This window comes from Dipodomys ordii, unplaced genomic scaffold (assembly GCF_000151885.1).
Source record: "Dipodomys ordii isolate 6190 unplaced genomic scaffold, Dord_2.0 Scaffold97, whole genome shotgun sequence".
Lineage (NCBI taxonomy): Eukaryota > Metazoa > Chordata > Mammalia > Rodentia > Heteromyidae > Dipodomys > Dipodomys ordii.
In genome coordinates this window covers 5,281,606-5,296,611 of record NW_012267313.1, presented here as the reverse complement: position 1 = coordinate 5,296,611, position 15,006 = coordinate 5,281,606, and the positions used below count along the sequence as shown (strand labels likewise).

Here is a 15,006-nt window from a genome sequence, read left to right as displayed (position 1 = left end):
AGTTCTTAAACTAATGGTCAATCTTACTTAAAATTTTTTGGTTTTTTTGTGTTTTTTTTTTTAGTTTTTGTTCTAATCAAGGAAAAGAAATGCATAGTTTGCCTGTTTTAATTAACCTGGAATTAGATTTAATTCCATAATTCTGAACTACTATCTATATCTGTTTCCCATTTCTTTTTGTTTGCCCCCTTTCAGTGTTGAGAGCACTGCATTGAGGCTCATAACAGCGTTAGGCAGCTCGGAGGTCCAGCCGCAGTTTACACGGTTCCTTAGTGATCCTAAAACTGTGCTGTCAGCGGAATCTGAAGAACTGAACCGAGCTTTGATATTGACGCTAGCCAGAGCAACTCATGTGACAGGTACAGTGACTTTGACAGAGAAAGTGTGCTTTGGTTCTGCTGCTCATTGGGGTGAGCCCATTCTTCAAAGACATTTGGTCATGGTGTTGCTATCTTTTATGTCAGTCATAGTGGAAACTCTGAACTGAGGCATACCATCCCTTAACTGGGTTGAGCTTTTTTTTAGTGATCTTTCATAACTTAAAAATAGCAGTTTCTAAGAATTTTGGTCTCAGGCTGGAAAGGTGGCTCAGTGGTAGAGTGCTTGCTTAGCATGTATGAAGCCCTGGGTTCGATTCCTCAGTACTATATATACAGAAAAGGCTAGAAATGGCACTATGGCTCAAGTGTTGGAGTGCTAACCTTGAGCAAAAGAAGTTCAGGGACAGTGCCTAGGACCTGAGTTCAAGCCTCAGGACTGGCAAAAATAAAAAATAAAATAAATGATAAATTTAATCAAAAAATAAAATAAAAATAAATAATAAATTTAAAAAAAATTTGGTCTCCTAAGAAAAAAATTGCTCTAAGAAATAATTGAAATTTCCCAGAAGTTTGTATCTATGGGTATTTTCCTTTATTAACTATTAAGATAGGGACACATAAAAATACTTCACTTAAAAATAAACTCATCACATCATATTAACATATGTAGCATTTTTTATGCAAAAACATACTATAGTGAGAATCAGGTGCCATTTCAAATTGTGTATTGGTTTGTAATATCTGATGAAAAGGTACATCAGCGATTCTCAGATCTGCTGAGAGTATCTAGTCTGTTACAGTATATCATATTAGTACACATAGGTGTAGTTAGAAGAGTGAAATATATTTTTAAGAGCTTTTCTGCATAATTGTGAATGTTCTTTGAAATCAAACTTTGAGAATTGTGATTTTTAAAAAATAGTAATCAGATTTATTAATCTCAAATACATTTATATAAACCATATTGCTTCATACAAACCTCTATGATTTCAAGATGTATAGTTATAGTACATACATACTTATAGTTGTTTAATCACTGGAAAAGACTTCTTTGATTCTATTTGCTTGACTCAATTAAGAGCCAATAAATCATAGTTGGAGTGAATAAAGGGATACTCTTAGACCTGTACCATTGTTGAATCATTGGTATTCTGTAACCTTAAAAAAATCTTTGTGGTCTCTTCTCTTACTATACTCATACTTGCTGATAGGACAATCCATGTCACTCATAAAGTAGAAAATGTAGTCTTAAGTTTATATCACTAGGTGGGCAAGTACAATGTAGATCTCAGAATGGCCATTGTGTTTTTCTTTCTTGATAATGTATTTGATAACTTGTGGATATGTTCATATATGTGAAAATTACATCTGCTTGTTTATGTTTAGATTTTTTTACAGGTTCTGACTCAATTCAAGGAACATGGTGTAAAGATATACTTCAGACCATCATGAATTTTACTCCTCATAATTGGGCTTCACACACCCTTAGCTGTTTTCCAGCACCACTACAGGTAAATTTTGTCCTGAATTACATAGTGGATAGCATTTGAAATCTTCTTTAATCATAGTGTCTAGATTAAATCTTGATAAGATCCAAAGAAAATAAGTTTCCATTTCTCTTTTTTTTAAAACATTTGTTTTTTCTCCCAAAAATCTCTTCAACTGTTACTCATTCTGAGCTGGGAGTAGCCATTTCTAAAGCTTTCATTTTTGTGGTTTCATCTTAATAGCCAGCAGTTTGGGAGTCTCACAGGTTTTCAGTTTCTTAATTTTCACAGTACTTGAAAATTTCTCTCATAGAGCTATAACAGGGAGGAATACGCTTCAATGGAGCTTCAGAGAATACATATGTGCTATGCCTAATCACCGCCAAAACTATAAACCTGATATTTTTAATAAAGAGAAAGGCAGATGATATAAACGTGATTCTTGGCAGACCTCACTTATCTTCTATTTTTCAGAGAAAATTTAAAGCACAGTGAGCGTTTTGTTTTGTTTTAACTTATAGTAGGGCTAGAGCAGTGGTTCTCAAACGTACCAGAATCACCTGAAGGGCTTGCTGAGCCATAGTCTGCTAGTCCATAGCTCAACAATTTTTGGTTTCATAGATCTGGGATAAAGCCCAAGAATTTGCTGAGATTGTTGGTTGGGAATGCTTTTCATAGAGACAAAATATGTAGCAAAAGAATAATGGATTCATTTTGTGTCAGGGTGGAGGAGAGGGTACTGGGACTGCAGATTAGAGCATCCAGCTTGAGAAACTTTGAGTTTAGGCTTGCCTGGATTTCTATTTAGGAAATCTTAGGGTAAACAAGCTTTCATTTTTTCCATATTCAGAAATTCAGACTACTTACTGATTTGAGTGAGATCACTTGGTCTATTAATTCCAGAACTGTTTTTTTAACTCCATATATCAGTGCTCTTTCAACTATAATCAATGAACTAAAAGCTTCTTGTCTTCCATTTAGGCATTCTTCAAACAAAACAATGTACCTCAAGAAAGTCGTTTTAATCTGAAAAAAAATGTGGAAGAGGAGTACAGGAAGTGGAAGTCAATGACCAATGAAAATGACATCATTACCCAGTTTTCTGTGCAAGGCTTTCCTCCTCTCTTCCTGTGTCTTCTCTGGAAAATGCTATTGGAAACAGATCATATTAGTCAAATTGGCTACAGGTAAGCCAAAAACTTCATTGGCATTCCATTTGGCAAACATTAATAACCATATAGTAATATAGAGTGTATTTTTACCCTTTGCCTTTCAGAGTATTAGATAGAATTGGAGCCAGGGCCTTGGTAGCCCATGTAAGAACTTTTGCAGATTTCCTAGTATATGAGTTCTCTACATCAGCCGGAGGTCAACAACTGAATAAATGCATTGAAATTCTTAATGACATGGTATGGAAGTACAACATCGTTACATTGGACAGACTAATTCTCTGTCTGGTAAGAATAAATGAGTTTCTAAGCCTTATTCTCTTTGGATCAGCGTGTGTGGCTCCTAGATGGGGTGCACATTAACTGTATATTGTGTCATAGAATTTAATATACTTAATTTATATAATTTAATATAATCACACATGCTGTATCTTAAAGAATCAGATTTCTGAATTTCTTCTTTCAGTAAGTGTATATTGAATATCTATTGTCGTATATACAAAGCTTCATAGTAAAATAGGATACAGAATGGATACTCTTCTGTGAAGTTCTCAATATAAATAGACTCAGTTCTGAAATACTCCCAATAAGGATAAGAAGTAGTTAAAAAGTCATTACATTTCTTGTAGCATGCCAATAAAACATTTCTGTTCACTTATACTACTGTCACAACTTAATGTTCTTCACTTGGGCTACTGTCCCAACTGAATGTTCCTCATAACCAGTGTCTCTTATTGCTGATAGTTATTTCAAGAAAAATTTGAAGAGAAGTTTCTAAATCATACTGAAAATGTGCAATTAAAAAATGTAATGGTAATGATGTTGTGGTGGTTACTAGCTATGGAGCATAGATACAAAGGTAGTTATAAATTATAGTAGAAAATAGGGAAAGATAGGTTAGTAAATCAGTCAAATAAAAGGCTACAATAAAGCTGAGCACTGGTGGCTCACACCTGTAAGGCTGCGATCTGAGAACCTAGATTTAAGCCAGCTGGAGTAGAAAAGTCCCCTTGAGACTTGTATCTCCAACTAACTACCCAAAAACCAGAAGTGGAGCTGTAGCCTAAAATGGTAGAGCACTAACCTCGAGCAAAAGAGCTCAGGGACACCACCAGAGTTCCACAACCAACAAACAACAACAACAAAAAAGCTAAGTTAGAAGTGTAAGGAAAATACTGCCAAGGAAATAGTGAATGACCACATCTAACTACATGCAAGGGTCCATTAACTTTCAAATAGTAACAGTAGACATTACTGGTGGAAGAAATGGTAAGCCAAAAATAGGTTCACCATTAAGTCAGGAATGGTGAATAATTTGTTTGAGATAAACTAGACATCTAAGAAAAAAGCCTGATCAGGAATATTTTACTGTATTTAGACAAGTGACAGCACTGCTTCTGAACTTACTGAATATTTACATTTAATTTTTCTGTTCTCCAAAGGCTATGCGAAGTCATGAAGGAAATGAAGCCCAAGTTTGTTATTTCATAATTCAGTTGTTGTTACTCAAACCAAATGACTTTAGAAATCGAGTAAATGACTTTGTGAAGGAAAATTCACCAGAGCACTGGCTACAGAATGACTGGCATACCAAGCATATGAATTATCACAAGGTACTAACTGTAATTAGTGTTTCAAATAGTCCTTTCAAAGCCTGGGTATGTATTTGTCTAATTCATTTGGCTGTTCTTTCTATGGTTCTACTGTTTTCCTTATGATCTGTATGGAAGTACACTAGTTCCAGAGTTGCGCTGATGAATTAAAAATAAATTTAAACTTAGTGACAGTAGACATGGGTTCTTTAAAAATGAAGAAAGATATAATAAAGTATCATGTAAAGTGTGTCCTTAAAGAATATTGAGTCAGTTCAGTGGTAAAGTGTATACTAAGCATATGTCAGACCCTAGGTTCAGTCAGCAGCACCAAGAAACAAGGTTTTTATTTAAAAAAAAAAATATTTTCAGCTTTTTTAAGAAAATTTTCAAAAGATGCCCTAAACACGTGCCATCTCCTCCCTTTCACAGAAATATCCAGAGAAGCTCTATTTTGAGGGCCTGGCAGAGCAGGTTGATCCTCCTGTTCAGATCCAGTCTCCTTATCTGCCTATCTATTTTGGAAATGTGTGTCTTCGGTTCCTCCCAGTGTTTGATATAGTCATTCACAGATTTTTAGAGTTGCTTCCAGTATCAAAGTCACTGGAGACTCTACTGGATCACCTTGGAGGCTTATATAAATTTCATGGTAAGCTTTTTCAAATTCTAATTGTCTATAATATCGCTGTGACAGAAAGTAGACCAAAATGATCATTTGGTAATAGTTGTTCTAAGGGTTTTATTTTATGTATTTTAAAGTTTAAGGATGAATACTATGGAATGGTGGCATGAAGTATAAAAAGATGGCATAAAAATATGATTTAGACTACAGTGATTTATTGTGAACTAAATGGATCTGGGCAGCCTTTATGAATTGGTGGGATTTGAACCTTAATGTACATGATTTATATATGCAGAAGGGAAAAAAGCCCACTAGGTAGAAAGGATTATTAGAGAAATTCTTAAGTTATATTTAAAGAAAATTTTCCTATTGGGCTGAATTACAAATGTTTACTTCAGAGTTGTACGAATAAGATTGGAAGCCAGGTGCCATTGGGTCACACCTGTAATCCTAGCTACTCATGACATGGCTGAGATTGGAAGGTTAGACTGGTAGAAAAGTTTGTGAAACCTTTTCTTTACCATCAGCTGGGTGTGGTGGTGTACACCTGGTATCCCAGCTAGGATAGGAAGGCTGAAATAGGCAGATTGCTATCCTGGCTGTGCTTGAATGGGAGACCTGATTTCAAACATCTTGTAATCTCGCCCTGTTTGAGCACACCTATCATTTTAGCTACTCAGGAAGCTGAGATGTGAGAATCTAAGAGACTCTTATCTCCAGTTAATCAGAAAAAAAAAAAGTGTAGATGTGACTCAAGGGTAAAGCATTATCCACGAGCTAAATATTAGCCCAGCAAGAACACAAGGGCAGAAGTTCAAGCCCCAATACCAACACACAGACACAATAAATACATAGTCAGTGAAGAACAGACTGGAGATGTGGCTCACAGATAGGCCTTTCCCTAGCAAACGTTAAGCCCTGCAGTCAAACTCCATTCATTCATGCATGCATGAATCTTGGAAAGCCATATTGTACTTGACATACGATCATCTTAAATGCTTGTTGACAATGGCCGGCTGGAAATTACTGAGTAAGTAATGATGGCATGGAAAGCATTATTTTAGAAGAATAAGGCCATTATTTCAGAAGGATAGGACAGTATACCTTGGAAAGACGGACACATTTCAGTGAGGCATGTCCAAAGCTAAACACAATGGTGCCACTGAAAATGAGAAAGGATAAATATCAAAAAAAAAAAAAAAGGAACAGAATTTTTTTTGGCTAGCTATAAGGAGATTACAGATTACAGTATGGAACAAAGGGATAGAGAAAAGAAAAGGAAAAATGCTAAGTCTTAAGAATGGTAACTGGCTTACCGACCTCAAGGCCCAGTGGCTCACACCTGTGATCCTACCTATTCAAGAGGCTGAGATCTGAAGATCATGATTCAAAACCAACCCTGGCAGGAAACTCCATGAGACATCTTATCTCCAGTTAATCACCAAAAAGCCAGAAGTAGAGCTAAGGCATTAAAGGTAGCATCCAGGCCTTGAGTTCAAGCCCTAAGATGAAAGGGAAAGGGAACTGGAGAATGAGGCGTCAGTAACAAAAGTGTGAGCATCTTGGAACAGTAGTCACTGTGGAGACAAAGTATATTGGTCTGGTGGTAGTTCTGCTTAGACCCTAATGGAATATATCTTTCTCCAAAGCAGAAGTATGAGTAAAGTTGAAGAGAGCATTCCTTCCTTTTTTTTTTTTTTTGCCTTTGTGATCAGATAATGCATGAACATGGTACATGCTGTATATACAGTAAAAAGTCTGATCCCTATTTTACAGTTCATCAATTCCATTGTCGGTAGATAGTCACTAGTATCAATTTGTTTGTCTTCTGGTACTGGAACTTGAACCCAGGGCTTGAGTGCCACCCTTGAGGCATGCCTGTATTTTGTTTTGGCAATAGAGTCTCACTAACTTTACCTGAGCTAGCCTTGGTCTTCCGAGTAGCTGGATTATGGACATATACCACCACGTCTTCTGTTTTCTTGTATGTGTGGTTTTCTGTTTGTTTATTTTTAACAAAAATAACAAGTTTTCTACTGTCCACTGTACATGACTGTCTAGGCTGTATCTGATGCAGGACTACAGAGACATTCATTTCTACATGTCACCTTTACAGGTAAATTTCCAGAAGTAAAATTGCTAGCTCACTATAAATATCTTCAAACTAAACTGTATATGATTAGGCACCCTCTGCCTGTTTCAAGATAAAAGGACAGTTTTTGTGGTACATTCTCATAATCCAGACTACTTAAGAGGTTCAGGTTGGGAGGATCGCAGTCTGTGGCTGGCCCTAGGCAAAAACGCATCCAGAAACTAAGTAAAGCAAAAAGGGCTGGAGGTGTGATTCAAGTGAGATCCTGAGTTTAAGCATACTACCAATTTAAAAAAAAAGGCTGAAATATTAATTGCATGCAATTGTCCAGCATAATCCTCTAGGCAGTTTTTTTCAGCAATCTTGAAAGCAGAGGATTTATTCTTCACAGTTGTCAAGTTACCTGACAAACATTATAGTAGCCTATTTTCTTTTTACAGATCGACCAGTGACATACCTGTATAATACTTTGCACTATTATGAAATGTATCTGAGAAAGCGTGACCATCTCAAACGAAAACTTGTCCATGCAATCATTGGTTCACTCAAGGACAATCGCCCACAGGGCTGGTGTCTAAGTGACACTTACCTGAAGAACGCCATGAATGCGCGAGAGGACAATCCCTGGGTTCCAGAGGACTCCTACTACTGCAAGCTGATTGGCAGACTAGTGGATAATATCCTTTTCTATTGTTAGTTTTGAGGCTCCCCAGAAATAACAGTATTTTGATGTATAGGAACACATTTTATTTTATTTTCAAAGGGCTATTTTTACATATTCTAAAGCTTAATTTTTTTTTCCTAAACTTGAACAAAGGCTCACACAACTCCTCCTATGCCAACTTGTTCAGTACGTAGAACTAAAAGCACAAACCTCTATGCCTAGCTTCAGTTATTTTTTTTTATTGTGAAAATACCATAGAGAGGGGTTACAATTACATGGGCAAAGTAATGAGTACATTTGTTATCAAGCATTGTTGCCTCCTCCTTTGTTTCCCCTTCCCATCCCTTCCCATTCCCCCCCCCCCCCCAATCTGGACAAAGTTGTAGAGTTCATTTTTCGACATAATGACTTGTACATCTCATTGTTGCAATGGGTCCATCTGTATCCCTATTTAAACAATTTGTTTTTTCCCTTCCCCTTCACAAATTATACCAACATCAAATACAGTGAAAACAGAGGTTATACTATGGGGGAGGGACATACAAAGCAACAAATCATCTTACAAATATGTTAGAAACAATCACAAGAAAGCAAAAACATTTGAGTCCTTAATCTTGGGGTTCATTTCACTTAATATCAACTTACCTGACCGTTTCTGCTTGTCTCAGATATTTACTAGTGATTGCAAATAAGGGATACCATGGGACCTATGTTTCTTTGGGCCTGGGTTACTTCACTTAATATAATTTTCTCCAAGTCTTTCCATTTCCTAACAAATGGGGCAATGTCATTCTTTCTGATGGAGGCATAGAATTCCATTGTGTATATATACCATATTTATCTACTGAGGGGCATCTGGGTTGCTTCCATATCTTAGCTATGGTGAATAATGCTGCAATAAACATAGTTGTGGTGGTAGCTTCAATATGGGCTTGTTTGTGATCATTTGGGTAAATGCTCAAAAGTGGGATTGCTGGGTCATGGGGAGCTCTATGTGGAGTCTTTTGAGGAACCTCCATACTACTTTCCAAAGTGGTTGAACAAGTTTACACTCCCACCAACAATGCAGTAAGGTTCCCTTCTGTCCACATCCCTTCCAGCATCTGTTTTTAGAGTTCTTGATTTTAGCCATTCTAACTGGGGTGAGGTGGTATCTCAATGTTGTTTTGATTTGCATTTCTTTTATGGCTAGAGAAGTTGAGCATTTCTTTATGTGTCTACTGGCCATCCTTCTTTCCTCTTCAGAGAAGTTCCTCTTTAATCCTTAGCCCACTGATTTATTGGGCAGTTGTTTCCTTGAGAATTTGTTGTTGGGGATCTAGGTAATTGAGATCCAGGTATATCTTTAGATATGAGACCCTTGTCTGTTGTATGGCTAGTGAAGATCTTCTCCCAATTTGTGGGCTTTCTATTTATCTTGCTAGCTATGTCCTTTGCCATGCAGAAGCTCTGCAATTTCATGCAATCCCATTTGACCAACCTTTCTTTAATTTGTTGTGTTTCTGGGTCTCTATTAAAAAAATTTTGGCCTGTGCCAAGGAGACCTAGGGTTTCTCCTTTTCCATCCTGTAATGTTTTCAGAGTGTCTGCTTTGACTCCAAGGTCTTGATTCATTTGGAATTGATTCTGGCACAGGGTGATATATAAAGATCTAGCTTTAGTTTTCTACAAGTGATTAACCAGTTTGGGCAACACCATTTACTGAAGAAGCTGTCTTTCTTCCATTCAATTTTTTTAGCTACTTTATCAAAGATTAGATGGCTATAGGTCTGTGGGTTCATTTCTGGGTTTTCAATTCTATTCCATTGGTCCTGAGGTCTGTTCTTGTGCTAGTACCAAGCTGTTTTGATTACTATGGTTTTGTAATAGAATTTGAAATTTGGTATTGATAGTCCTCCAGCACTGTTCTTTCTGTTGAGGATCGTTTTTGCTATTCGAGGTCTTTTATTGTTCCATATGAATTTTTGGATTGCCTCTTCTATTTCCTTGAAGAATGAGGTTGGAATATTGATAGGTATTGCATTGAATTTGTAGATAGCCTTGGGAAGTATTGCCATTTTCACGATGTTGATCTTTCCAATCCAGGAGCATGGGAGGTTTTTCCACTTTCTAAGTTTCTGTTTTGATTTCCTTTTTCAGGTTTTTAAAGTTTTCACCATAGCGGTCCTTCACTTCTTTGGTTAAGTTAATTCCTAGGTATTTTATTTTTTGTGGGGCTATTACAAATGGAGTTGCTTTCCTGATTTCAGCCACGCTTTTCTCATTGTTGGCATACAGAAAATCCAATGATTTTTGAGGGTAAATTTTATGCCCTGCTACTCTGCCAAAGTTTTGAATCAGCTTGAGTAAATTTGGGAGTGGAGTCTGTGGGATTCTTTAAATACAAGATCATGTCATCTGCAAAGAGGGAGAGTTTTTATGTTTGGATCCCTTTTATGTTTGCATCTTGTCTTATTGCTGTAGCTAGGCATTGTAATACTAGACTAAAGAGAAGTGGAGAGAGTGAACATCCTTGTCTCGTTCCCAAGAGGAAATGGCTTTAGTTTTTCACCATTAAATATAATGCTGGCCTGTCAGTTTGTCATATACAGCGTTTATCAGCTTCAGTTATTTTGAAGACTACCTTTATTTTTACCTCTGTAGAAGTGTTTGAGATCTTAAATTAGCAATTTTATAGCAGATAGATTGATGTCAGGTCACTTAAAATCCTAATGATATATATATTTCTTTTTTTTTGGGGGGGGGGGTTCAGTCGTGGGGCCTGAACTCTGGGCCTGGGCGCTGTCCCTCAGCTCAAGGCTAGTGCTCTACCACTTGAGCCATAGTGCCACTTCCGGCTCCTTTCCTTTTGCTTTGGTGCTGAGGAATCGAACCCAGGGCCTTAGGCATGCAAGGCAAGCGCTCTACCACTGAGCCACCTTCCCAGCCCCCTAATGATACTTATATTTATAAAATTAGACTTTTTTCAAGGGAAAATCCTATTTTTTATGTAAATAGACTACATATTATAGTTTAGGGTGTTGTTTACTATCCTAACAGTCCTAAGTTCTTGAATAATTTTTAAAAAATACTAATATTAACAGATATAGTAATAACACTTTCAGTGAAAAATCTGCTACATTGGATTTTATTTCTTTTTAATTTTGTATTTTCAGTTATAAACATATTATGCCTATTTTTTACACTCTACCACTATTTACCAGAGAAATTTTACATAAATGAGCATGATGTTTCCCAAGGAACTTGTTTCCTAAGGTATTATTCTTTATAAAGTTATTTTCATATGAAACTGTCCTTTAACTTTTGTGTGTGTGTGTGTGTGTTTGTGTGTGTTTGTGTCAGTCATGGGTTGCTGTCCCTCAGCTCTTCATCTCAAGGCTTGCACTCTACCACTTGAGCCGTAGCACCACTTCCAGCTTTGTCTGCTTATGTGGTACTAAGGAATCGAACCCAGGGCCTCATGCTTGAAGTCAAGCACTACCACTGAGCCAACTTCCCAGCCAGCCCCCCCCCTTTAACTATTAAAAATAATAATCTGATGAAACCTAGGAGTACCCTGGCTACATTTGTTGCTAATGCAATGTTGCAGTTATAAGACACACACACACACACACATACACACGCACATAGTATATATTGTTATGTCAGGCTTACTTGTTTGTATTGCTTGCCTCTTAATCTAACTATAGATAAATCACTCTTGGTAGCATGTCTTACATATTTGTGAAACATTTTGAAATCTGTAAAGCATTGTACAAATGTGTGAGTCAATCAAATACAATCAGATTGTTATTACTTTAATTGTTGACACCAATGGCTGGCAAGTCTCCTGGTCCCTTCCCAAACTGTGACTGGAGATTCAATGAATTTCCCAACCCTGCTGCACATGCTTTGCATGTCACTTGTGTGGAACTCATGGCCTTGGCAGTTCCAGGCAAAGATGTTGGCAATGCCCTTCTAAATGTCGTCCTGAAAAGGTATGTATTCTGTCTCTGGTAGGAGAAAGAGCTGTGAAACAAACCTGTGCTTCAAGGCTAATGCCCTTTAGATATTACTTGTCTACAGGTTCCTTATCCTGTTTTTGTAATGTAGAAGGTAAAAGGAATGAGCTCTAATGAGGTTCAGAAGACCTAAGTGTCTTTCTATCTTATTCCTGAATACCTGTTTGACATTTAATTTAGGAATAATGGGAACTTACCACTAAAACTGGTCTTTCAAGATTCTCACCAGCTAGGGTAGCTTGTCTAGCAAGTTCACAAACCTGAGTTCAGTCTCTTAAGAGCAGCAGAACAAAAAAGATTCGTGTAAAAATAGACATAAAGTACATAATAATGATTTGGGGAAATGAGGAAATAATGTTAAAAGTTACAACAAAAACTAAAGTGGCTTTTTACTTTTAAAAGTTTTTATCAATATGAAACTCATTCTAGTTTTTTAAAGTAGTTATCAATTCTCTGAATTGTATTTTTTCAAAGTGAAAAGATAAAATGTCATATAAAATGCTTTTGTAATTTCACATGTATTTTTTTTCATCCATTTGCAGTCAGCCTTTAGTGCCGAGAGAGAATATTACAGCATGGATGAATGCTATTGGTTTGATCATCACTGCTCTACCAGTGAGTTAATCATTGTACTTGGTACTTAATGATGAAATACACATAGCAGTTTCTTGCTGACCAAAAGAAAAATATGCATGCAGAATGCTTTTATAAAAAGTTGTTATACAGATGAGAGAAATTTTTACTTTTAAAGTCTTTCGTGTTATTACTGCCTTTCTGTATGTGTTTTAAATGCACTTACCAGACTTAACTATCTGTGCATTCTTTGGTACCACCTTATTAATCCAACTTCAATTTTAACCTTATAATCTGAACTATTGTTGGCTATTTAACATTTTACATACGTTATACATCTAGAACTTACAAAGCTTACTGAGACATTTTAAATCTTTGGATATGTTAGTAAATAAGACATTGAACAATAACTCATTTTCTTTCTGTCATCTTTGAAGTCTGTTCACTCTTTATGGGCTTTGGACTTCCCTGACTTTCCCAGCTCATGTGAAGGTCTCCCTGCTCTGACTTCCATAGTCAACACCACATAATTGTATGATCTATCTTTAAATAATATTATGTAATACAGTTCTCAACAACTTAGTTTGATTGTGCAACTTTATGAATCAACTTTCTTCCCTTAATATACCTTCCAAGTATATGTATTTATTTCCGAATTTTACATGCCATTGTTACCTGTGTATGTTTTGCTTGAGTCAGTTTACTGCATGGTAAGTGTCAGATAGTAAATAAACTGGACCCAATGCATGTATGGAGCCTTCAAACTGACCAGCATTTCTCCACAGGTAGTTATGACTAACTTTGACCTGTTACCCAACACTGTTCTGAAATCTCTGCTGCATAGACACAAGCTGGAAAACAAAAAAAGGCCTTGAAGGAGCTGAAAAGAGTTATATTATAGACTTTGGGATAGAATACTGAATAAGTGGTATTTTTCACCAGACTTTCCTCTTGATTTTAAAGGAACCATATTGGATTGTCCTTCATGATCGAATTGTGAGTGTCATCAGCAGTAACAGTTTGACATCAGAAACAGAGTGGGTTGGCTATCCATTCCGCCTCTTTGACTTCACTGCTTGCCATCAGTCCTACTCAGAGATGAGCTGTAGCTATACGTTAGCTCTAGCACACGCTGTGTGGCACCATTCTAGCATTGGACAGCTCTCTCTCATTCCAAAGTAAGTACAACTTCTTGAAAAAATAAGTCAACCGTTTTTTTAAAAAAAATCTTATGTACAGATAAAGCATTTATATGTATGTATGTGTGACAACAATTTGCAAAATAAGAGTGTTCTAACTAAAGTTTCTAGTTACTTAGAAAGCCTCTTGTTTCAGAATTATTTAAAAAAATTGACTTGTATAGACAAGTAATAATAGTATCTATTTCTCCATTATAGTTTCAGGAGACTTAGTCAAATACATCCTTCTTTCCTTCCAGAATATTTCCCAAATTGTTGCTTTTGGAAGTAAAATAACTGCCTATTGTCATATTTTTTTTTCATGACCATAAAATGGGTATTAATTAGATTCAAATTTCCTAGGAATGACATTTATGATAGAGTAATAGTTATTCTCTTTTTCTTTCTGATTGTTCACCTGTCAGTCAGTAGTTATACTATTAAGAATTCTAAATTATCAGTATTTATTTCAGTAATCAGAGCCAATGAAAGATGCAAGATTAATTACAAATATTGTTATCAAAATTCAAAAAACAAATTGTGAATATTGTAAATACTTTTGATAGTTTTATAAATACTTTGCTAACAGAATTTCAAGATTCAACTTATTTCACCTCACGAGAGTTTCCAATCTTCAAATTCCAGGTTTCTCACTGAAGTACTTCTACCTATAGTAAAGACTGAATACCAGCTGCTTTATGTGTACCATCTTGTGGGACCATTTTTACAAAGATTTCAACAGGAGAGAACGAGATGCATGATAGAGGTAAATTATGATCTAATATAACATAAACCATAAGTTCCGAAGGATCTAATTTTCTTGCCCAGTGTTTTTCAAAATGCAGGTCATAGCTGTTAGTAGTCATTTTGGTATAGTAGTCAAATCAGTTTTTATACTTGAAAGTCTTTTTGGGTAACCTACTATGTTTTTGTGTTTAGTGTGGGATGTGTTGAACTATAGATAATGGAGGAAATATCCTATCATTGAAGTTGCAAAGAAAAGGCTGCAGAAGTAAATTTGAAAATTTATGGAGAAATTAAAGAAAACCATGGGACTAAAAGAAGTTGGTTACTTGTAAGAAAATGGATAGAATAAGAAAATCCACCAGGAACAGACCCTTAGAAGAAAGCCTTAACTGCTAAATGGAATGAAGAAGACAAGCCTACAGATTCCTGAAGGACAGAAAAGGGTCTTTTAAGATAAATAACTAAGTTATGAAGGGAAATCCTAGTGATGACCTAGCAGTGAGCATTATAGCATTATAGGTTCTGTTATAAATGCAGGCTGCATCATACCTCCCATGTGTG

General features: G+C 36.2%; 1 protein-coding gene across 6 annotated transcripts in view; it reads left to right on the top strand.

Annotated features, from left to right (window-relative positions):
• Med23 (mediator complex subunit 23) overlaps positions 1-15,006 on the top strand; it is a 42,487-nt gene that overhangs the window by 25,069 nt on the left and 2,412 nt on the right. For all 6 annotated transcript variants that reach the window (XM_013026872.1, XM_013026873.1, XM_013026871.1 and 3 more), the window contains 11 exons: positions 196-359; positions 1,707-1,831; positions 2,789-2,994; positions 3,084-3,264; positions 4,419-4,589; positions 5,001-5,217; positions 7,723-7,959; positions 11,758-11,923; positions 12,490-12,562; positions 13,484-13,698; positions 14,344-14,464. In XM_013026872.1, coding sequence (XP_012882326.1) covers positions 196-359; positions 1,707-1,831; positions 2,789-2,994; positions 3,084-3,264; positions 4,419-4,589; positions 5,001-5,217; positions 7,723-7,959; positions 11,758-11,923; positions 12,490-12,562; positions 13,484-13,698; positions 14,344-14,464 — 1,876 coding nt within the window. The remainder of the gene's footprint in view (positions 1-195; positions 360-1,706; positions 1,832-2,788; positions 2,995-3,083; positions 3,265-4,418; positions 4,590-5,000; positions 5,218-7,722; positions 7,960-11,757; positions 11,924-12,489; positions 12,563-13,483; positions 13,699-14,343; positions 14,465-15,006) is intronic.